At 43.6% G+C, this 25,310-nt stretch overlaps 2 protein-coding genes across 8 annotated transcripts in view; one reads left to right on the plus strand and one right to left on the minus strand.

Annotated features, from left to right (window-relative positions):
• The window catches only part of MIPOL1 (mirror-image polydactyly 1), a 413,275-nt gene extending 391,811 nt beyond the window's left edge, over positions 1–21,464 (plus strand). For 6 of the 7 annotated variants that reach the window (XM_054240619.2, XM_078334795.1, XM_035260365.3 and 3 more), the window contains 2 exons: positions 9,144–9,289; positions 11,333–21,464. In XM_054240619.2, coding sequence (XP_054096594.2) covers positions 9,144–9,289; positions 11,333–11,349 — 163 coding nt within the window. In that variant the 3' untranslated portion in view covers positions 11,350–21,464. Of the gene's footprint in view, positions 1–9,143; positions 9,290–11,332 lie in introns of those variants that run through there. The other variant, XR_623348.6, reaches the window with a different exon arrangement.
• Positions 18,840–24,707, minus strand: FOXA1 (forkhead box A1). Its single transcript, XM_017977060.4, has 2 exons — positions 24,362–24,707; positions 18,840–21,988 (listed from the first exon to the last, which is right to left on the minus strand). The coding sequence occupies exons 1-2, from the start codon at positions 24,431–24,433 to the stop codon at positions 20,657–20,659; spliced, it is 1,404 nt and encodes a 467-aa protein (XP_017832549.1). The 5' UTR covers positions 24,434–24,707; the 3' UTR covers positions 18,840–20,656.
• Positions 24,708–25,310: the final 603 nt, after the last annotated feature.

Genomic DNA, 25,310 nt, shown 5'->3' on the forward strand with positions numbered 1-25,310 from the left:
CATGTTAAATTTCAAAGATGTAAGGATTTGGCAAAACAGTTGTAATAATAAAACACTGAATTTCTTTATTGACCATGAGGAATATTACTTAACCATGAGCTATATTACTAGACAAAACCATGTTAGATAAAATTAGAAATAAATAAGTTTGTTCATGGGAGTTGTTTATTTTTATCAATTCTTATTTATCTTGGAATCTTATAAGAGACACTTTAAAATATTTAGGTAAATCCAAATAGTCCTTACCCAGTGAAATCACAACATGATAGTGTCACAAGAAGTATGGATAATGAACTATGACAATGGTTGAGGGGGGTGGGAGACAAGAAGACCAATAGTAAAACATTTTGGCTTTATTAATATATATTAATTATTTAATGATTTACAAATAATGTACAGTACAAGGAAAGGTAAAAGTAATGTTCTCAGAGGAAATGTTTCTATTCTAGTTCTGTTTGGAAGTTCTTGGGACAATTTGTGTTCTGTTTATATTTAGAAATCTTCAGTATTTTGTCTTGGCCACGTGCAGTTGCTCAGGCCTGTAATTGCAGCACTGTGGGAGACTAAGGCAGATGGATCACCTGAGGTCAGGAGTTTGAGACCAGCCTTGCCAATATGGTGAAATCCCATCTCTACTAAAAATACAAAAATTAGCTGGGTATGGTGGCAGGTGCCTGTAGTCCCAGCTACTTAGGAGGCTAAGGCAGGAGAATTGCTTGAACCTAGGAGGCAGAGATTGCAGTGACTCTTGATAGCTCTACTGCACTCTATGCAGCCTGGTAACAAAGTGAAACTCTGTCTCAAAAAAAAAAAAAGTCTTCAGTATGTTCTCTAAAAGTATATCCTGCAGAGATGATTGAATGAGATAATTTAGAGGCAGGTTTATTATTTGTATTTGTATTTCTTAATTATTCAGGCAATACTATACTGGGTGTTGGGGATACAAAGTTGAATAAGACATAGTCTCTGACCTCATGGAAATCACAGTTAAAAGGGAATTTACATAGCTTTAAATGATTGTAATATACCGTGGTAGGTGCCATGACAGAGATAGGCTCAGCACAGGTAAAAGGGTTTCCTGCTCTTTCTGTGACATTAAGGAAGGCTTCCCAAAGGAGATGATGTTTGAACAAAGTGCCATTGGGATTGGCAATTAGGAAGTCCTTGGTGACTTTAATGAGAGTGAGTTCTACTGAAATGAGAGACAAAATCCAGATAGCAGTGAACTGAGAGGGGAATGAAAAATGTAGAAATGCAGACAGTAAATATAGACCACTTTTCCCAGGAAACTGCCTTCTACCTGTTCTTACTTGCTGCCTCTGAAAAGATATAATAAGGAATTTCATATTACATAGCACAATTAAGTGCTAATTATAGCAATGGATTGTTTTCTGGGTGATAGTGAAATAATGGCATTCTACTTGTACAAGCTCAATAACATGAATCCTTCCATTAAGAGCGTCAGCACTTGAAGGAGGTTTATATCTACACCTTTGTATTATGAACATCTTTGATTCCCAATTCTATTTCTTTTTTTCTGCTCTGGAGCTTCACAGTCTCAATTGCCAAATACATCCCGATGAACCTTTCTCTTCTCTTCCTCTCTTCACTCTTTCTTATAAATTCTCTTTATACCTCTAACCATATCTCTTCAAGGGATTCAAATACTTTGTCATCCATACATTATCTTTCTAATGTTAAGTATTATTAACTGAATAAACACCAAACTTGTTGGTACATTTAAGGCCCTCCAGACTCTTGTTCCAACCTACTTTCTCAGCTTTAGCTTTCTGTGACATCCCCTTTCATGCTTCAATGTCACCTTGGGCTCTATACACCCTGAACTTTCTGGCTTCCAATTTCTTACACTGTTAACTCTACCTGGAATTGTCCCTCACTGCAATCTCATATCTAAATCCTAAATCCTATCTTACATTTATGGTTTTACTCAGCTGTCTTATTCTCTATAAAAGCCTTTTTATTATTTCTTTCCCTTTTTTTTGACAGTGTCTTGCTCTGACTCCCAGGCTGGAGTGCAGTGTCACAATCATAGCTCACTGCAGCCTCGACCTCCTGGGCTCAAGCAATCATTCTACCTCAGGCTCCTAAGTAGCTAGGAGTACAGGTGTGCACCCCCACATCTGGCTAATGTGTTTTATTTTTTTTTCCTCCATAGAGATGAGGTCTCACCATGTTGCCCAGGCTGGTCCCAAACTCCTGAGCTCAAGCAGTCCTCCCATCTCAGCCTCCCAAAAAGCTGGGATTACAGGCATAAGCCACCACACCCAGACTTTTTTGACCCTTCTACATATAAATAACTTTTCTTCTCAACTCTATTTTATATGTGCTTCGTCATTCATTCAACATACCTGGATTGAGCACCTACTGTGTGCCAGAAACTAAATTGGCCATATTCTCTTTTCGTTCTAATTATTAATGTGTTATCTCATCACTCCTATCACATAAATTCCTCAAGATCAAGGATCATCTAATATAATTCTATAAATCATGAACACAATGCTTTATCCATGTTTTCAACAAATGTGCTGAATGTGTTAATGAATAAATTAGTCTGAAATGGAGATTCATCCCTGAAATTTAATAAGGCAAAGATAGCACCCAAATCTTTTATACTCCCTGCCATGAATTTCTCTCCTGCCAATATCTGCAAGAATACTGTTTGATAGCTTCTAAGCTTAAATGTCTTTATAGGGCATTTTTAAAAAATGGTATTTATTTTCATTGTATTTATTCTCTTAACCTCTTCCCTGCCCTCAGCTCCACCATTCCACTGAAAGATTCCGCAAGTTATAGTATTAATCAATTTCTTCCACTTTATGTCCATTACTACGTCACTTAGCTAGTGACTATGCTACAATTTCTTTCTGAAAAGATTCACTAAGCCCCAATGACTTCTTTCTTCTAATCCACACTACATATGTTGTCTTTGAATGTAGACTTAGATTATATGACTTTTTAAATTTCTTAATTTCCAACAGAAATTTGAAAACTGTATAATACAGCCAAGCATAGTGACTCACCCCTGAAATCCCAGCACTTTGGGAGGCTGAGGTTGGCGGATCACTAGAGGTCAGAAGTCTAAGACCAGCCTCACCAACATGGCCCGGCCAACATAGCGAAACCCCATTTCTACAAAAAATGCAAAAATTAGCCAGTCATTGGGGTGCACACTTGTAATGCCAGCAACTTGGAAGGCTGAGGCATGAGAATTGTTTGAACCCGGGAAGTGGAGGTTGCAGTGAACCAAGTTCACACTACTGCACTCCAGCCTGGGCAGCAGAGTAAGACCCTGTCTCAAAACAAAAACAAAACTGTATAATACCAACACTAACACACTTTCGTTTCTTTGCTAATCCCTTATCTTCTATTTGTCAATAATCTTTAACTTAAAATGTTAGTCACCTCTGGAACATTCTATGTCCACTTCCACCAGCATGGTTTACTATCATTTCAGCTCTCTTGAACCCAGTTTGTAATCTATTTCCAAGATAATTTTTTGGTTAACCTAGATTTGTGTATCACTATGCTTAGTTGTTCAATTACTATATATTGTTTAACTACTACAGTAATTTGAACTAAATTTGTATTCAACTTGCCTCTCTGTAAGAATGCTCCATTATGGACATTATCTAATCCAAACTGGGCAAACTCCAGTAGGAATCGTGTACACTGATCTGTATTCTAAGTGTGAAGATTTGCTCTTCATGATGATGTTAATCTGTGTTTTCTACTCTTTAGAAATGGATTTTAAGCTGAGTTCTAGAGAGCTAAAGTGATAGTAAACTGTGCTGATGGAAGTGAAGGAAGAGTGTTGTAGAGGTGACTAACATTTTAAGCTAAAGATTGTTGGAAGATAGAAGATAAAAGAATAGGAAATAAATAATCCCAAGATCTTCAACTCTTCTAGAGTTGTGATATATAAGCAAATGATCTTAATTGTTCAGTCAACCAAAGTTTACAAAAAATAAATTCTGCCATAACTGTGACTCAAATATATGCAAACCCATAAAATATGAGTGAGAAAGTGAATTTGAGGCTTGAACACAGGTAATTAAGAGGATCTTATAAGAATTGCCAAGACTTGATGGTTAAGGACTCCGGTTTAGAATAGAATAAGGAAATGTCTTCTGCTTCTGGCTATGACAGACTTGCTAGAACCAGATGAATTCATTCACTGAGAATAACTATAAAACTTGGACAAAATACAAAGCAAAACAAAACAAAATCTGAAAGCTCTGGAGAACAATCTGCAGCTAGGACCTCAGGGACCAAGATCCTGGAGAGAAGGAAAACACACTGAAGTGAGTACTGCATTCATAGCTATTTTCGCCTTGGGATGTTTGCTGATTCAAGGCTTGGGACATAGAGGCATAACAAATGCAGCATTCTTGAGCCTGTGGCAGTTGTACTGGGCTGAGGAAACCAAAAATGGAATTCAGAGTTAAATTAACCAGTTATGATGCAAGGGGCCAAGATCTAAAGAAAAGTACTATGGATGGTTAAGGCCAACATTCTACCTGCATTTTTCCTTCAAGGCATTTTTTTATATCCAACAGGCTAAACTCAAGACAAGACACAGAAAAACCAAGTAAAAAAATATGTATTAGAAAGATTAAAACCTAGGGTGAGAACCTATCAGTCCCATGATTCTGAGGAGACAAAAGTTGGAGTGCAAGTCTCACCAAAGAGAAGAAGCTCAGCTTTTGATTCACACCTTGGAAAATCTACATCACAAGAGTAAGGACAAATTATAACTAGATTAGCCTCAACTATGCCAAGGGGATCTTCTCAAATGCTAAAATAAAAAAATAAAATCTCTGTAGAAAGCAACAATATCAGCTAGAACCCCCACTATTTTCAAACACAATATTTATCATTCAACTGAAAGTTATCAAGCATGGCAGAAAATAAAACTAAATGCCCAAAAACCAACACACACACACATGCACAAAAACAGAAATTAGAAACAAATCCAGTTATCAGACACGGGCTTTAAAATCATTGTAATCAAATATACTCAAAAATTGGATTTTAAATGGAAATTTAAAAGAAATTCAAATGGAAATCTTAAAACTGAAAAATAGAATGAAGTTAATAAATCAATAGACAGTTTTAGTGGATTAGACCTACCAGAAAAGTGAATTCAGGAACTGAAAGAGAGGCCAATGGAAAATATCCAAATTAAAGAAGAAAAAGGAAAAAAAGATGATGAAAACTATAAAACATTGTAAAAGATATATAGGACACAGTAAAAGGCTTAATGTGTGTAATTCGGGTCCAGGGACAGAAGGAAAATGGAGTAGAATCAATATTTGGAGATATATTGACCAAGAATTTTCTAAAACAGATGAACAATATGCTGCTGAAACATGATACTCTTTAAGAACCCAAAACACACACACACACACACTACACACCCCTAGGCACATCATGGTAAAACTGCTACAAATACAAATACAAATAGACAAATCTTCAAAACAATCAGAGAGCTCTACTTCCACTTAAGATGTAGAAAACTGAAACCCTGCTTTAACATGAGGCAAAAGCTGTCTGCCACAAGAAGAAGGACACGAACAATCCTATCCCTTAGGCCCAGGTAAAGATTGGTGGGCCCAGCCCACCAATGGAGAAATTTCAAGCCTGCTGTACAATGAAAATAAGCATGGCTACACCAAAGCCCAATTTACCACAAATGCTGACTAAATTGACTAATAGCCCCACAGTAATAGTTTGATGGAAGGATAGATATTCCCACTTTGAACATTTACTTCAGTCTCTACTGCTGTACACAAAAATACCTTGCATTTAACTTAAAGAAATAAGACACATTAAAAAGAAATTTTAAAAGACTTATGTTAAAAGACAAAATGGTCAGCAGAACCAGACCCGGAGGTGACTCAGAAGTTGGAACTGCTAGAGACTACAGAAACTCAAGAAAGAAACAACAAAAAGAACAAAACAACCACGGCTTTCAGGAGAGTAGGAGTAAGTCTTTTCTGACAGAAGCCCGAAAAGAATGAAATAGCATCTTTAAAGTGGTGAAAGTAAGACAACAGCAACAACCTTGAATTAAATGCCCAGCGAAAAGTGAGAGAATATCACAAGCAGATGTCCACGGAAAGAAATCCTAGAGGAAATTGGGTAGGCAAAAGGAAGGTGATCACAGATGGATCATACTGACAAGGGAAGGAATGAATACACCAGGAAGGCTAAATCTGTGGGATATGGCAAATGAATATTGACTGCTTTTTAAAAATAGAATACATGAAATAAAAAGTTCATTTTATTCATAACAAACATATCTATTGTAATTGAAAGTTGAATGACTAGAGCTAAGTAAATAAAGCATAAGTCTGAGGAAAATGTACATCCAAGTGGTCATCTTCTGTACACTTGAATCTCCAATTTTGACAAGCTCTGTATTTCCTGAGGTAACCTACTCAATCTAGAACGATGTTATGAATGTCTCATATAAGCTGTAATCGGTAAGTCCCTAATTTCTACCCTCTGGCCCTAATTCTTTCCTACCACATATGCTTAAAATAACTGTAATATCCTTCAAATATAACAGAAATACTTTATTCTGTGGCCAAACCTCCCCATTCGAAAACATCCTTCACAAGGCATGATTTAGTTCTCACCTGTAGTCACAATCTCTTAAATATCTTGCTTTTTCTACTTCTACGTTTCTCTATTTTTCTTTTTTTCCTTTCCTTTGGTGTTTTGTTTTGTGGGTTTTTTTTTTTTTTTTTTTGACAGGGTCTCCCACGTCACCCAGGCTGAAGTGCAGTGGTGTGATCACTTACTGCAGTCTTCAGTAAGTGATCAAGTGATCCTGCTGCCTCAACCTCTGAGAAGCTGGGACTAGACACATGGCACCATGCCCAGTTAACTGTTTAAAAATGTTTGTAAAGACAGGGTTTCACTTTGTTTTCCAGGCTGGTGTTGAACTCCTGGCCTCCAGCAATCCTCCACTTCAGCCTCCCAAACAGCTGGGATTAAGGGTGTGAGCCACCATGCTGGGCCTACAGTCCTTAAAGAATAACTCCTAATACATGAAACATGACCCTGTATTGACCAGTGCATTCTTACTTTCCCCATTTCATGTATGCAGCCTAAGATGATGTTATCTTTTCTAAGAGAGAAAAATTGTGCTAGTTATGTATACTTTCTAATTTTACCTCTGTGAAAACTGTGGCCTCAAGAGGTTAGAATTTATTTGCATTCAGGGAAGCTAGTTGTTCAGGAACCTTAGGCTAGAAATGGTGTACGGATAAGAACTGGCCAAAGAGCATCTGGAGGCTATTTTAGCAGATAATGAACAGTAGCATGGACTAAAATTGTTACCTCTGGAATGTCCAGAAAATAGAGGTTGGGAATGGGGATTACTGACAGGGCATATTAATCAGTTGCAGATATACGGGTAATAAGAGAGACAAGTCAACGATGACTATGACTTTTCAAGCCTGAGTGACTAAGAGCATGAGAAAAATGTAAAAATCAGGAGGGATGCCCTATTACTAAGAAAGAAATGTATTGCTTTAATATATTAGATAATCATGGAAATGCCAAGTAAAATGGTATAGAAATAAGATAGGAGTTTTGTTCAAAGGGTAAGGGTTAATTTTTAGTTTGCTATGTGATAGTTCAAGCCATGAAACAAAGGAACAAAAGGCCTGTCAATATTCTCACACCAGACCATTAGGGACATATCTGTAGTTGAGTAATTTGGGTTTGTTGCTGACTGCAAATAAGGGAGACTACACATCATGGGGACTTGTGTGGCATTTTAGTAAGAGGGTGTTAGAAAGGACTTATTATAGGATTGATGCTTGTGTCAGGTTATTCCGGGGAGAGTTCAAGAAAGTGGTACTTTGTTTACAGCTGTAATTTATAAAGAAGCAACAGTTACTCTTATTAGCTGGGATGAGGGTATGCTTGCTAAAGTTGTAGTTTACATAGTGATCTTGTTTTCATCTGTGCTTAGACAAAATTACAAAGTGGTCTTGGTTTTGTCTCACTTCACTCTGGTTATAGAGTGTCCTTGTCTAATGTTGGTGTTCAGTAAAATCATTTGGTCAGTATGTTTGTCCCAGAGAGGAGGCAGGACTCCTTCTCATCTGCGACCTAATGGAGGATGCATTTGGTATAGGAGTATAAATGTTCAGTTGGGATAAGGGTAGATGAAGAAATGGATGACAGGTAAAATAATCTCTCTCTCTCTCTTTTTCCTTTTTCGGTGAAGTTAGAAACAAGATCATCAGCCAAGATTTGGGAGAAAGGGAGATGAAATCTCTCAAAGTAAAAAAAAAAAAAAATCTTGCTGTTTTCAAAAGTTAAATACAACATCAACCAGGGACCATGGCCATCCAGAGAACTGAGTTCCATAGCAAAGAAAATTAATGCTTCCACTCACCATTATAAAAATGGACTCCCTACTCCCACTTGAATCCTCTGTTTTTGTGTATGTAAATAACTAGATGCCTTGCTCATTTCTGGTATTAAGTGTGATTGAGAGATAAGTCACTTAGCGGCAGCAGCAGTAGTTTCTGTGCATGCTGTAGCCCATGCTCTTGTGAGCATCAAAAGGAGATGAAGCCTGATTAACCATTTTGAAATCTATCGAATGAGAAGTCCTTACAAAACAACTTTTATACGCTTTAATTAAAAACGTGTTCCGGCAGCTCAGAGCTGAATGGGCTTCAGGGGGAGCAGGGCTGAGCCTGTTGCTATGACAACACCAAATCTTTTCACGCCTGGCCCTTCCTCAGCACACTCTGTCTAGCTCTCTCCAGCTATTAATTTGCCTCTGTCCCATCTCTCACTCCCTCAGTCCCCTGAGCTGTGAGTCGATACATGACCTAATACCTTTTGCTGCTTCTGCTATGGTACTTCCGTTTCTCTCATCTTTTCAACACTTACGTTTCCTTGGCAATCTCAGTTTTCTGTTCCTCTTGAAAACAAGTTACCTGCCTGAGTTAAAAACACTTAAAATTTTTATTTAAAAGTATGGTAATCATTGTTTATTATCCTCATTGATAATTTCAGTTGTAATTAAATGATAATTCTTGCCTGTAGTTGAGAGGAATCTTACTATGCTCTACATATTTTTTATATTTCAGGTTGAACACTGGCTACTATACCACTTTTTCTGTTGCTGAGGGTAAGATGAAAATAGAAAGGATTCTGGTATACTCCGGGAAAGTTAATTTGTGCATAGTGTTAAAATCTCAGGTTATTCCACAGACAGCATCACCTGGTAATAACTGTAAGTGAACATAAGGCTTTAAAATATGTGTTTACTATAAATCCTGGGGGGAAAAGCAGACCTTACTTTATTCTAAAAGTCTCTTTGGATATTTTAAGGTAGAACTCATTTTACAGGGAATTGAATAAAACCCAGCACTGTCACTTGCTGTATCAGATAAATTATCAAGACTGAGTAGAACTTTCTCCTCTCAAGACCCAGTAGCAAATTGGAAGGAAGCTGAAATATTTGCAATCTAGTATTCAATGGATGTATGTAGTTTATAGTATTATTACACAACTTCTCAGTATCACTCTTTGACTTGTCAGAGACCTTACAATCTTTCATTTTGATTCTAATTACCATTTTCCCTTTTCACCTATTCTATTTTATACGATGAGATAGATAGGTGAATGGAATTCAGGGGAGATCATTTCTCAATATTTCTCATTTCCTCTCTCTGCTTACCTCACAATCTGTTCTTGCTATGATTATACTTCTAAAGTGAATTATCTGTCAGACCAAAGGAGCGTTTCCTTCCTAATTTCCTGACTCAGCGGAAATGATGAAGTATAAAAGACCGGTAAGCCTGGACATAGCAAGGTCACTGTTGAGAGGGCGGGCTACTCCTTTGGCACATTGGGGGCCAGAGTCTGGTTCTGAGTATGGGATGCCAAATCATAATGCAGCACTCCAGTTCCAGCTTCTGAATCTCTGCAATTGAAATAGAGAAGTTTTACAATTAACTGCCTTGGTCTATTTGCTATTAAAAACTCTGAATATAATGTATTCCTGATAGGACACATGTAAATCTCTGGGTCACAAGAAACAAACACTCAAATCTCTCCAGTAAGAGGAACAGTATTCTCAATGAACCAACTCCAAATTGGTTTCTAGTTTTTCTTTCTTATAATTTAAGAGTTTACCATATTTTAAGAAGTTGAGGTCCTATGATGTCTTATCATAAATTAAAAGGCAAAGAAACTTCACGACTTAGCATTTGGGTGACGTCTCACAAATGGATCAAGTCTCATGTTTATAATGCTGGTATCATTCAAAGGAATTTGAGATTTAAATTTATTATTTTACTCTCAGTATTAAGAATAGAAAATCAAATGCTTAATACATATTAAAGGAAGTTTCCCAACTAGGATTTTGGTTGGATCAATCTTATATAGGAACTAAATAAAGTACGTATGTATAGGCTGGCTAAATAAATAAAGAGACAAGCATTTGGGTATCTGAAACCGGTTTGAGAACTAATAAAAATGGATCCTAAAAGAGGCATGTTTAAAATGCAAGACAATTTTACCTTAATAAATAACAGAGAAAATAATCAGTTGGCAAAATGTTTTGCACCATGAATATAATTTATCCAAGAAACTCGAGAAGTGGAAGGGAGTCCTTCAATTCTTGATGTTTAAACCTATTCAAGACATGGCTTGGGAATATTCTGAGGAGAGTAATCTTGCCGATGAGTGAACTAGAAGACATAAAGGGTCTTTTCCATCGCTACTTTCCATGGCTTCATGATTGAGATATTCTCAAGGCTGAAATGGGCTTTGGAGTTGCACTTTAGATTACATTGGATTTTCATTTCTGTTGAAATGTTTCGCATCTCCTTTCTTCCTAATTCTGTTCCATGGCCAAAGACATCTACGTGAAAATCATAGTATCTTTTGTTTAGTAATTCATCCATCCTATGGGGCCCTGCTCACCTGAAGCCACATAATCCTTTATGTGTGCTCAGACACTAGATTAATTGTTTATGTGATAAGCCACAGGCCTGTCCTGTAGCTTCTGTGGTCGGGTGACTATCTGTCAGAATTAAAGGTTTTTTGGTGGTTGTTTTGAACATATTGTTATGCAGGGAATAGTTCTTACCCTGGGTCCTGAGTCCTCTGAAGTCCTCAAAATATCATGAAAATTAATTCTTAAATAGCTATACTTACATATAACTTACTCTGATTATACATATTATGTTAAACTCTTATTCAAATTGTTAATGTGTAAAATCTAATTCACTGCCATATTTACCCTGTATAAATGCCTTTCTCTTCCCAGTATTTCTAAGCATGTGACAATGAATATGCAAAGGAAGCACAGCAGTCCACTAGGTGTGGGATGTGTGTGGCACAATTCAAGACAAAGATTAAACCTCCACTTGATGTTGCAAAAGAGATTTTATAAAAGGTGACTGAAGTAAGTCATCACAATGTAAATGAACCAGTCACCAAGATTCAAACCTATTTTTAGTAAGTTAATAAAAAATGGGCTAAGGGTCCAAAAGAGAAGTCATTCATTTTTTTTTTTTGATAACCTGTAGAATCCAGAGTTTAAAACTCACCTAAAGAATAGAATTTCCTATGCATTTATTTATTAGACACTCAGAATATCTGCAAGGTAAATGTTTTACATCGTTTCTGAAGTAAATGAAAACTATTTACCTCAGACTTCATTAAAGTAAATTTATGTTTTAATGTAAATTACATTCAGGATGCTGCTCTATAAGACAAAGGGGAAAAAAGAAAGCTCCGGAACAAAGAACTGAAGTGTTTTAATCTTACACACCAAGAGAAACCGCCCTACCTCACCACCCCCAGTTCGGTGGCCTTAACATTGAAGGTTGTAGTCAGAGTCAATGGGTTGAATTTGTGAAGACTACTCTACTTTATGCTAAAGAGAATTAAATAACTAATCCCTATACTCCTGATGAAAATAATGCCTCGCTGAAAGTCAAATCTGAAACACTTCTCTTGGTTGACCTCAAATTAGCAATTGCTCAATTTCTTACTTCCTTGCTTTTAGGACAGTTGTACAGATGAGAAATTCTTGTGGATGCTCCTCTAAGTCGATATATCTATTTGTGTGAATATATATAGCTATCTACCTGTCTATATACCTCCTACAGCATGTGTGTTCTGGCTCTAATTCTCTGAAGAGAAAGGTGAAGAATCCATTGCTTGGAGGTTGGGATAGTCATGACTCATTGGTGAGGAACCACCAATCCACAGTTACTACCGCAGAGCATTTCAATAAGTGTTCTGTATTTTAAAGGACTGTAAATTGTTATTATTATTATTTGTCTGTCTAAAACAAAACTGCACTCCGAACTTTCCCCAGTAATGGGGGAGGAGGGAAGTAAGGTTGTGTAGGAAGCATCTCAGTAGTGCCTTGAACTGCGACTTAAGACACCAGACGCCGTCTTCTTTGCTCATGATTCCTAAAGATTCAAAATATAATCTCTCTTTCTCTTTCCCCCCTCCCCCTTCTCTTCTCTTCTCTTCTCTTCTCTTCTCTTCTCTTCTCTTCTCTTCTCTTCTCTTCTCTTCTCCTCTCCTCTCCTCTCCTCTTCTCTTCTCTCTCTCTCTCTTTCACACACACACACACACACACACACACACACACACACACACACAAGAGGTCAAGACACGCAACGTCTGTTTTAGTCGATTTTCATCTCCACCATGGTACAATCAAGACGACAGAAAGGCGAGGGCTGGAGGTGGCTGAAAGGGCAAGGATGGCTGTGGAATCCGGGAGGAGGCGACATTCATGTCAGGTGGTGGTCCCAGGCAGTGTCCACGGGCCCAGGAGAGGAGGGGACAAGGCATCATGCCGGAAGCCCAGACCCCTGCACCCGGGGGAGGGATCTGCTGTCTCGTGGTCCCCGCTCAAGCTCTTGGGGCACCTTTCCGCAATGGCTGGCGTGGAAGCCAGAGGGGGCCCAGTTTTTCGGTGCCAGGTTGCCGGTACAGCCGGCTCTGCGCCGGGGCTGCGCGGCGCGGCCCGGATGCTGAGAACCTCGCGTGCTCAGCTAGGGACGCAGGCTGGCTTCGCAGCTGGAGGCCAGGAGAGAGGATATACCCAGTCTGCGGAGGCCGCCCTCAGGGGATGGTTGCGAAGGGAGGAACGAAAAATAAATCTAAATCAAACGACAGAGCCGTCCCGCCCCTCTGCGTGGTCCCTGCGGGCGGTGCCACTAGTCCTGCAGCCTCCCGCCCGCCCGCGCCCCAGCGCCCAGAGGGCGCCGAAGCGGGCCTGGCGGGCCAGGACTGCGCCACTGTGCGGGTCCCAGGAGCGCTGTTCGCCTGCCCGCCCCGCCCGGCCGGGCCCCTCCGGCGGGATAGAGCCCTGCTTTGCTCTTTTCGTTGGCCAAGCACAATTGTGTTATTGGAGATAATGAATTCAATCCCCATCAAAGGGCATTAGGCTCGCCCGGGCCCTGGAGTTGCTGATGCCTTTTTTTTTTTTTTTTCAAATCAGGAATGAAAGGCTGAGGGGGAAAAAAAATTCTCTGGGGAGCCTTTTCCCTGATCGCTGCTTTTGAAGTGAAGGGGCCCGGGCATTCTTGTTCACCTCGCGGCCCATACGGCTGAAGAAAGCCCGGGCTTTTGATGGACTGAGAACCTCCTCGGCAATGAGCACCACGTCGGGCCGCGCGGCCTGCGGGCAGCATATGTCTCGAGGCACCAGGGCACCGTCTGGCGGGCCAGGGTCCAGCGGGGAGGGGGCTCGGCCCGAGAGGCCTGGACTGGAGACCCGGCGAGCAACCAGCTGCGGGTCCTTAGGGCTTCAGGCCTCGCGGCAGGGATCTGCAGTGCCTCCCGCCCACCTGGCTTAGTGCAGGGGATCCACCTGTGTGGCTGATGGGTGAAGACCTCCGACTGGGAGGCCGCAAAACCCTTTGGGGGTGAGGGTGGGGAAAGGTGGCTTCTCCTTGAGGGCAGGGAGCGGGCCGGTCTTTATTTTTTGGCACTGGGACCCAGTATCTAAGGTGGCTGGCTCGGCTAGAGCTTGATGAGCCTGCGTCCGAGAAGGTGTGCACTCCGCGAGTGGCCTTCGTGCGACACGCAGTTAGGACTTTTCACCTGTGACTCTGCACACAGCACAGCGCGGCGGAGCTCCTGGCCGCGGGGGTGGTGGCCGGGGTGGGGGGCGGTGCGGACACTCCGCTGCAGGCGCGCAGCCCTCTCTGCCGTAGGGGCAGTTTCTGGAGCATCCGCAGTGTCTGGCTGCGCAGTTCGTGCTCAGGACCGCGCATTGGCATCAGGTCACCTTTTCTAAAACTTGTTTCAGGCATTTAAGTTTACTTTTAGTGCTCCCAATGTGAACTTTCCCCTCCTCGATTCGCTCCCCCATCCCTGGTCAGCCCAAGGGCTCTTTGGCCCAAGGGTCAGCAACCAGAGCTGTTCGGTTCCCTTCGCTGCCCTCCCATCTCCAGTCCCCTCCTCCCCTCCTCGAAGGGTCCGGGTTATCCGCCCCATTAATATATTAGCCAGGCATGACACAAAGGAAGCGCGTGTCAGCAGAAGGCGGTGTGACTCCAGGGAGAGACGAGAAAACCTGGACGAGGCCCTGCGCTACAACACGGCTCATTGCAGCTTGAGTTCCTGAATCGGTCTCCCCCTACGAAAAGCTGTGGAGGAAGCAGCGGGAGTTGGCGCCCAGGGTTGAGCCGCAATTGGTTTACGAGTGTATAGCTGGACTGCGGTAGTGAGGCACAAAGTCCCCCAGGTGGGACCCAGAGCTAGGGGAACGTTCCAATAATATCCCAATCACCTGAATCAGGCAAAGAAATTTCGCTCTCCTGGAGCAAGGGACTAGGCGAGCACCTTCTTCCTCCCTCGGGCATAATGGACCTTTAAAATTAAACATACAAAGGATACAAACCGCCGCAAAGCCCCTTACAGTCTTTTCATTAAATTGTTTGTGTTTTAAAACAATCCTTTAGTGTAAGAGAGAGAAACCAAAAAACTGACCCGGGATATGAGCTGGCAAGCAAAAGAGTAACAAATATACTCCTTTTTAAAGGTGTGGAGGGGGAGAGGGGGACTAAGGAGGTTTCCAATTTAATTCATTGTTCCGTATTTCCAAGCAATGCTTTGGGGGGAATTTCCACGTTGTTTTTTTCTTGGTTCCAGAAATTAAAAGAAAAGAAAAAGCCCCCGATTTGTAATCTTGAACGGGTGTTAAGAGACGTAAAAGTCAAACCAAGGCAATCTCACACCTAAACTCTGAGTCAGGCCTGCCGTGGGTATCACTGGCCTGGTTCTTAACTTGATTTCGCTAGTGACTTGACCTGCGTTCCACCTGGATTCTGATGTGTTCCAGCACGATTGTACTTAAGCCCTTTCCTTCCCGGATATTGAGGGAGAATATCTTGCCTCTGTCCTGTAGGTTGACTGGAACATAGGGAACCCCAAAAGATCACAGAGTGGCACCTAGAAGAAGGAGGGCTCTTTATTTCCCGGGGCTGCAAGGGTGAGCTCACTCTCACCATGCGCTTTGCTCTTACAGTGTAGTCACAGCTAAGGTAATTGAAGAAATAAGGAAGTTAAATAGAAAAAGAAAGGTGGCAAGTGAGGATTTTTCCCTTGTCGGGTGTTTTTAAATGTTTATAATAGGAAAATGCATGCATTTTACAAGTTGAAATTGAACGACACGAGTATTTTCCAGCCCCGTATTGCTTGGTAAAATGATGGTGGAGAACAAAAAGCTGAGGGCTGCACTCCCAGCTGGCCAAAGTTCAAAGAACCACGCTGGGCTGGGGCTAAAAAGAGAAAAGCCAGTGGGGCTGTTATCCCCCCAAACTTAACTATTTGGAAGAAAAAAACAGAAGATTTAAGGTAATCTGTTGTTAAAAGTTATTTGGATGCACTAAATAACATCGTGGATGAGAATAAAACTTGCATAAGTGGCTACTTTAAAAAATCCTTTACCTTTCCAAATAGATTCTATTTATAAACAGGAATATTGTGAAATATTCACGTTTTTTCATTTCATTTTCTTACATTTTTACTCTCATGAGGATCAGTTGATTCTAACGATTCTTTTAGTTTGAGAAAATTTTGTTTTTCAATTTCAGCATAATTTGATTACCTATTTAGTTCTAGGTATCTTTAAAACAATCACCTTTTTGCATATAACTATTTTGGAGTAATTAGGCATGTTCTTAACTCCATTTGGTTGCAAAGCACACTTTATTACAATTATTTAATTTTTGAAGGCAAAATATTTTTTACAAATGTATAAAATGTATATTAAATTATTTAAGCAATTTTATTTTTCAACACATTTTTTCCTCTTGACATTGAGGTATCACATTAAAATACATTATAGCTAAATGTTCTACAATATTACTGCTAAATCAACAGAAAGCCAATTGATCTTGAGGAAAGGTTAATTAATTTGGGCTACAGGTCTCCTACTTTGGCTCACATTGAAAGGAATTTGTATTGATCTCAGCAGTTTTTTGCAAAAAAAAAAAAACTTAATAAGCATGTTTGTGGAATTGAGACCAATTTTTCAAAATGCCAAAACAAGGGCTTACATTTTTATCACTTCAGGACTTCTTTTCTGTCATGGCTCATTCAAATCTGTTAGACTTCTGATAAAAATAATGTGTTTTATACTTACAGTGAAATCAATCAGGTATCTAGCCTTCAGAAAATGAAAACAGAGGTTAGGAGCTTTAATAGGATCTTGTTTGTTTTAATCCCTCCTTCCCTAATAATTCTCACCAGTTTAATCTGTATAAGGGGGATCACAAAGGGACAATGGAAATTAAATTTTGTCTTTGATTTAAACACAGTATTAGTCATCATGTAGAAAATGGACGGAGCTTCCTTCTACTTGTGAACACTTGAGAGTTGTTTAGTTTTTGCTGAATAGAACCGATGAGCTTTTCTTCTTTCCTATCTTTGGTTCTCTTTTTATCACCTTAAAAATGTTTCAGACCTGCGCTTCCCAAACGCAAGGTGAGAGTAACAATTGCAGCTCTCCTCCCCTGACACTCCCAAAACATTTATTTTTCCTTTTTTTCTGGAAGTGTTTTCTCGATGGCGTTGGTGGATCCGAGTGCCTCCGGAGCTGTACACTCGGGTCGGGAGGAACGCTTTCCCTCCTCGCCCCTCCCCGCCCCCTCCCTCCCCTCTCCGAGGACCCCTCCCCCTCTCGGGCGAAATTCCTAAATCCTGCGAGCGGGACAACGCGGCGGGGCGGTCAGCAGGCCCTTTCCGGCCCTGGTCTTCAAGAGCTGGCGAGGTGAAGAAATGTGGAAACACCGAGACGAAAAGTGGATGGGGTGGGTCGTGGCAGAAAGGCGGCGCTCTCGGGGAGGGTCCCCGCACTCCCTCGGAACCACAGATGTTTTCCTCCTGGCCCTGGGCCGGAACGCCCCGACCCGGGCGCCCGGGCGTTTGTGTGTTGGGGTTTCCGAGGAAGGGATTACGCAGCGGGAGCAGCCGCGGTAACGCGGGCAGCCGGGGCCGCTGGAGCCGTAACGAGGCGGCTGGCCTTCTTTGTTGACTTTTAGGTCCCGGGCTCAACAGGAGATTTATTCGCTTGGAAGGGAAAATGCCCAAACAATGAAGAACTAACTGCACTTGTCACCTCGAGATGCTTGCTGTCCTGCTCTGTCCGCCTTCCCTGGCAACCAGCTGTCCTGGACGCCAACCCGCGCGCGTCGTAACGCGCGGGCGGCAGGTCGCATCGCCCAGAGGTGGCTGAGTGTGCGATCTGAGAACCGCGAGAAGCCCGCGAGGTAGGGCTGAGCCTGCAGCCTCCCCGCAGCCCAACTCCCGAGGCAGGCCTCCAAAGTGCCCCCTTCACCGCTTAACTAGAAAAAGTCTCCGGCAAGTAAGAGAGCAAGAACTAAGGCTAGCTTAAGCTTTGTGGGGTGAAGGCAAGGCACTGATGTTTCTTTTACGTTGAAAATGAGAAAGGGGACAGCACAGAAGTTAGACATCTTAGATTCAGTGGGGGCGGGATTCCCAGGCCTAAGCCCACGCCTTTATATTACATTTGGAAGCTGAATTTGCCAACGTTTGTTTACCTTATGTAAATATGAGTAACGGTTGGGATTGGAAGCTTTTTCCTCTCTTGGGGACTTTAATGTCCTTGCGAGGCCTCCAAACCAGGGTTTGAAATTACTCAAACTAGTAATTTCCCTCATCTCCTCCTTTCATTAGTTGAAGTGAGCTGGGGTGTGGGATTTCTGGTTTTTTCTCAAGTGCTACATGGCACCCTTTCTCTCATCTGGGAAGGCAATTACGCTATAATTAAGCGACTCACACAGCTCTTTTTATCTTGTCCCCGGTGTCGAGTGGGGCGATCAAAGTAAAGGCTGTCCAAGTTCAAGCCCTGGTGAGGATGGAGTTCATACACAAGGGCTCAGGCAGGCCGGCCTCTGCTTGAGCTGGTGTTGTTATTGTTGATGTCAATCCGAACAAGACTTACAAAGAAATAGGTGGACTGGAAAGGGAGCCTGCTATCAAAGGAGATTACTCATTTTGTGATCCCAAGCAACTAAGGGGTGTGACGTTGCATTTAAAAGTCCTTAGAAGGCAAACAAATAATCAACTTTAAGTACTTAGGTAAGATATTTTTGAATAAAAATTTTAAAAATTTCTTCACAAAATGCAAAATAGGGGCCAACCTAAATTGTCTTGTCGGCACAACGCTGCCCCTGCCAGAGCGAATTAACTCCCCTCCTCCCACCTCCTCCAGAGCTACCCTGATGGCTAAGTTTTGTTTCTCTTTTAATGAGAAGAGGGTTCAGGAGTCGCTGTTGGAGACAACTTAATTCTATCAGCCACAGCTGATATTTTATTTTCATTGGAAGAATTCTCAGATAAAGGAAAGTGATACATTGGGGGAGGAGGAAAGGTAGTTAAATTAATATTTGATTTTGTAGTGGAAAGGCTCAAAGGAAGCACAGAAGGCTTAAGCCGGTGTGAGAAAAAAATGAAGTAAACATCACTGGGAACAAAGAATCATAAAAATCTCAATTCTTGGAGTATTAATTCAATTTATGCACTTTACTTGATTTTCTTTCATTGCTTTTTACTAGATAGACATTCGTTAAAATCAAAAACAAAACAATTTTATTTTTGTTTTTGTCATTATATTCAGTTCTAGAATTTGAAAAATATCGTATTTAAAATATCCACTTCGGATTTAGTTAAGTGAAGAAAAATAACAAAAATCCTCTTTTGTTAACATTTGATTTATTTAAAGTCCTTAACTGCAAATGATCAAGAACATTTTCCACGGCTTAAAATATTGTATTATTTTTGTTATTTAAATCAAAATACTTTTAATTACAATCACATTGAAAAAATTAACATTTTAATTTGTAATTTTAACCATCATTTAAAGCAATTTCAGCTGTAAAGGAAAAGAATAAACCATGCAATAAATTAATATTGAGAAAGCAAAAAGAAATAATAATGAAACCCGTCTGGCTATACTAACACCATGTCCAACTGTGGAAAGTGCATTAACACTGGATGAAACAAGCACATGATAGCAATGATTAACATGGCCACAATCAATAGGATTTTGGAATCTTGGACCACGTTTTGAAATCCGGCTCCCTATAACTTATCTCTCCTCCAACATCATAATATTCCATTTTTCTGGAAGAAAATATTCTTTAAATGGTACACACCCATAGAAGCTAATTTTACACATTATGTGACCTCAGAATGACATGACCATGGATGGCACTCTGCAAATCAAGAAGCAGAGTTCTGGAGGGCAATTCCTGAGGAATTGATTCCCAGGGCAGTCTGTGGGTAGAGAGGACAAAGGGGTTGGGGTCCTTGTAACTTTTCAGTCAAGTAACTCTTGAGAATGCATCATGATATCACCTATCTATTACCTCTATATGTTGTGTAAATATACGAAGGATGTCTACACATATGAGCATGTGCATAATCAAGTCCATACACAATATATATGTATTTCATTTAAAGACATTTGCTATCTGCATGTATCAGAAATGTAAACTGAAAAGCAAATGGCTCTGATGTTTATAATCTGTTTATGTCTTGCTACATAGCAGTATTGTCTTTCAACACTTTTACGAGCCTCTAGTGTATACTTGTTTCTTCACCATTTCAATTCTTATGGTTAAGAGTATTGCCACAGACCTGTAAACTGGTAGGGGGTCAGGTAAGGAGGGGGGAAAAGCACAAACAAATATTTTACAAACTTGACCATCTTCCTTTTTTGTTTTGTTTTGTTTTAAATAACCCTGCACAGACTAGAATGTTGTCTGGAGGGGAAAGAGGGAAGAAAGGGAGGGGGGCAAGGAAGGAGGCGAATTTTATATATACACGTGTGGATCATTAAACTTCCCAGGAAAAGAATGGTTGGTTTGGGGTTGTCTTTGTAGTAATATACACAATGAGTTTTCAATACAATAATAAAGTAACAGTCTTTTGCACTGGGGGAAGGGTTGTGCATGAAAAATGAAATAAAAATAGTTGTTGGGATTTTATTATGCTGTTGTCGGTTTGGTTTGTGTTTTGTTTGCTGTTGAATTTTTTCATTCTTGCTACCAGCATGGCCATGCCAGACGAACCCCCCAGTCCCGGGGGGTTAGGAAGTATTTAGGACAGGTCTGGAATACACACCTTGGTAGTATGCCGGCTCCAGGGCTGAGGGCTCAATGGGGCTCCTGGTGGTCACTGAGGCGCTGCCAAGAGGCAGGCTGGCGGGCAACGTAGAGCCGTAAGGCGAGTACTGCAGTGCCTGCTCGTATGCCTTGAAGTCCAGCTTGTGCTGCTGCTCCGAGGAGGACATGAGGTTGTTGATGGAGAACGGGTGGTTAAAGGAGTAGTGGGGGTCCCCTTTCAGGTGCAGCTGGGACTCGTGGGGAGCCAGGCCGTGTGCTGGGTGAGAGGGGGGCACAGAGGCCAGCGCCCCGGGCCCGGAGCTTATGGGGGGTGCAGATGAAGAGGCTGGAGTCTTCAACTCCGAGGCGCCCCCTGTCGCAGTCGCCCCACTCTGGTCCAGAGTCTGGGGGCTGGTGGCGGGCCCAGGGGCCGGCGCGCCCTCTAGCTGGCCAGCCTTTCCGTGCACCCCCCGGTGTAGAGGCGAGTCGGTGCTGGGGTTAGCGGCGCCCGAGGGGTCTTTACGGCTCTCAGGGCCGCCCTTGGTGCCTCCGCCCCCGCTCCCACCGGCCCCCGGCTGCTTCTCGCACTTAAAGCGCTTCTGGCGGCGCAAGTAGCAGCCGTTCTCAAACATGTTGCCGGAGTCCGGGTGCAGCGTCCAGTAGGAGCCCTTGCCGGGCTTGTCCGGGGAGCGCGCCACCTTGACGAAGCAGTCATTGAAGGACAGCGAGTGGCGAATGGAGTTCTGCCAGCGCTGCTGGTTCTGCCGGTAATAGGGGAAGAGGTCCATGATCCACTGGTAGATCTCGCTCAGCGTGAGCATCTTGCTGGGCGCCTGCTGGATGGCCATGGTGATGAGCGAGATGTACGAATAGGGCGGCTTGGCGTGCGGGTAGCTGCGCTTGAACGTCTTGGCGTCGCTGCCGCCGCCCGCGCTCCTGCGACCCAGGTTGGACGGCGCGTACGCCATGGGGCTCATGCACGGGTTCATGGCAGCCGCGTAGGGGCCCAGGCCGTTCATGGAGGCTGCCGGCTGCGCGCCCATGGCGCCCATGCCGCCGGGGCTTAGCGCCGTCCCCATGGCCGTCACCCCGGCTGCCGTCATGGTGTTCATGGCGCCCGCCGAGCCCCCCGCCATGCCGGCCACCGCGCCGGGACTCAGGCCAGCCCCCAGGCCCGGGTTCGCATAGGACATGTTAAAGGACGCTGGGGTCATGTTGCCGCTCGTGGTCATGGTGTTCATGGTCATGTAGGTGTTCATGGAGTTCATGGAGCCCAGGCCTGAGTTCATGTTGCTGACCGGGACGGAGGAGTAGGCCTGGAGCGGAGACAGCGAGTGAAGAGGCCCCGGAGGGCGGGGTTAGTGGTGGGCGCAGGAGGGCTGCCGCCCGCAGCGAACACGGGGGCAAGTGCAGAGCATTTCTGCAGAACACGAGACACCCCCACCCGGGAAAATGGCTAGGCGCCCTCCCCAGACTGAGCAAAGGCGTCTCGCACAGCACGGGGAAAATCCTAGCATGGCAGGCACGAAAAGATAAGCGCTCACAGAAAGTATGTCCCCAGGAAGATGTGTAATCGCCTTACATGCCAGGCTCAGGGGCTGGCTTCCAGGACCCCTTCATCGCCTCCTCCATCCACACCGGGCGGTATCCTAAGTATCCACCCCAACCAGCCTCAGCAAAGAGCTCTTTGGGGCAAATCGTCTTTAAAACTCCAAAAATAGAATTAATCTCTGACCCTCCGCTTATTCACTTCACCCTTAGGGTGCAATGGGTTCCACGTCACAAGCCCACTGGGGTGGACCACAGGGAACCACCAACTCCACGCCCTCTTCGCCTGAGTCTGTAGGCCTGGCTGACCACACAGCGGTTTCGGTTGTTCTAGGAGGCTGTTAATGAAACTCCCTGATAGAGCAAATCATCTATGGACGTGGGACCCCCTGAATCATTTATTTCCCTACAACTGGCTTTACTGTCCTAGGAGTTTATTGCCTTTGGTGACTTTTTGTTGTTTATCATATTTAGAAGTAGTGTTTTCTACCTACCTGTAGCAACTGTAATGTTAAAAGGGAAGCAAACTCAGAAATTAAATAAGTTTTGGAAAAATAAAACTAAAAACAGAAAGGGCTGGGAGAGGGTGCCATAATAATTTCAACGTGCTATATACTTTTGATTTTAACGTGACTTTACCTGTACACCTCTGCAAGCTATTCAGAAACTTGCATTAATTTTGTCACCACTTCACAGTCCCCTGTTTGAAAAATTTGGTGACACAGTTTGTCAAAACAAATCATTTTTTCCCCATATTGATATATTGCTGATGATGATTTCAATGCCTGGATTTTGAAACTCCGTGAGTAGTCTTGAATAATTTAAAATTCTAAAATCAAATTCTACTTATTTTTTCTTAATGCTATTGTATTTGCTAATTCTCAGCTTTAACATGTAAGAAAACACTTTTCGATAGAGGTCTTGATAGAATGGTGGGGTCGAGATTACTACATCAGAATTAAACCTCTGAGACCTCTGAGCTCTTTTTAAAATCATCAACAAGCGAAAATCCTTATCCATAGCAATGTGGGGAAGCATTAGGTATAGTATTTTAAAAATACAGAACCTAGGGATGTTAAAAAGTACTCCTCTAATAATTTAATAAGGAATAATTACGTCCTTAAGTTTACTTTCATCAGCAAATATGAGCCCTTTTGAAAACAGGAGAATAGATTTAAATAGGAACACCCACTAAACTATGGTATGCAAATAAACTCAGAGGTAAATTTGTGAATATATGAATCTAAATAAATTAGTTACCATCAAAATATTACCTGATTCTATATTTTTCTGTCCACGTCTTAGAAGTATTTTTTACCTTGGGGTTTTATTTTCTTTCTCTCTTCCCAAAATTATCCCAGGCAGTTCCAATACGGGTTTTCAATAACGGTAAACTTTTGGGGGGTAATCGCCAGCTGTTTCCACAAAAATACTTTTAATAGGTGGCAGTTCTGCCTGTACCTGGTTTTCCCTGTAATCCTTTTATGCACATTGTAAAATAAACCCCAAGAACGTGCCACTAAGGGAACAATGAAGAGAAACAGGTTCTGGGCCCGGAGTTCTAAAGAAGATGCTGGTCGCACTAGCGCCACCCAGCGGTTTTAGAGAAAAAGAAACACACTACTCCCCAAACAGGGCTTTTGAAGAACAAGTTTTACGAAATTTAGAAATCGTTTCATTATTGAGACACTCAACTTGGCTGCAGGGCGCTTTAATTAGAAGAGGTCTTTGAATTAAACGACGGGAGGAAGAGGTCGCCTTGCGGGCGTGCTCCGGCTTTCTTAGAGTTGCTTCTAACTCGCGCCCGCGCTCTCCCGCCAGCGACACCCTGGGCCCGGCTCCCGCTCCCCCTCTCCGCTGGGAAGAGGCAAGCGCTTCCCAGAGCCGCTGTTTTCAAAGCCTGGAGTTTCCTAAAACTCTCTCGCCGGCTGCGAGAGTCGGGACAGACTAGGGCAGCAGGTCCCGCTTCCAGGCCCGGCCGAGGCCCGGCCGGGGCCACATCAGCGGGCAGGTAGCGGTGGCACCGAGGAGGCTCCCCCGGCCCTCCTGCCTGCCCTGCCCGGCACCCACCGTTCCCCGGCCTCCCCCGACACGGGCTCCAGGGGGTCCCTGCCCGCCGCCCGCCTCTCCTAGTCTCTCACCTCCTGCGTATCCGCGTAGTAGCTGTTCCAGTCGCTGGTCTCATGCCCTTCCATCTTCACAGTCCCTAACATCCTGGAGCCACCCAGCCCGACGCAACCATCCAGCCCTGTGCGAAGCGACGGGCGGCCGCGCTGCACGGCGCGGGGCGGGGGAGGGGAGCCGAGCCGCTGCAATCACCCGAGCGCCCGCGCCGGCCCAACGCCACCCGGGCGAAGAGCAAGTCCGGAGCTGCGGGGCGCGGCGTGCGCGGTGGCGGCGGCGGCGGCGCCGCGGGCGGGGGCAGCGCAGGGGGCAGGCGGCTGCCGCGGAGCGGGGCGCCTGGGAGCGCCTCCGCGGGAAGTGAGCGGGCGGCCTCTGCGAGGCGAGTGCAGTTGAGCTGATGTGGATCTTACGTCGCTCGAGTGCCCACCTCCTCGTCCTCTCCCCATTTGTCCGCCGCACAAAGACGCTCGCACCTACAAAGCCCGAGGTGCACCTGCAAGGCGGCCGCCTGCCAGTCCGGCCGCCGCGCCTCCCGCCCCGCCACGCCGCCGCTGCGGCCGCGCGCCCCCTCCCCTGAGCCCCCTCCCCCAAGCCCGGCCCTCACTTTGTTTGCAAAGCAGTGTAATTGGTTTAAGCCCGGAGGCTAGGGAAAGAGGGAAATGGGGTGGGAGGGGGTGTAACCCCCTTTGGAAAAAGAAAAAAATAGGCGGGGCCGGGCAGGCTGGCTAGGACTCTGGATGGGAATCTCGCAGCCAGAGAAGGCCGGGGGCGGTGGCGTCGGAGCCCGAGCTTAGAGACCTTGTGGGCTAAGTGACACCGGGGTTCCTCCCCAGAGGTACTGGCCACCCTCCGAGCTCCGACTGTGTCCCAGTCTCGCGCCCCTCCTGCTCCCTTCCCCCTCCTTCCTGATTCCTGACTCAAAGTTCAACCCCAGGAGACTGGAGAATACAGATATTTTTTTTTTTC

The sequence above is a fragment of the Callithrix jacchus genome, chromosome 8 (assembly GCF_049354715.1).
Source record: "Callithrix jacchus isolate 240 chromosome 8, calJac240_pri, whole genome shotgun sequence".
NCBI classification, from domain to species: domain Eukaryota; kingdom Metazoa; phylum Chordata; class Mammalia; order Primates; family Cebidae; genus Callithrix; species Callithrix jacchus.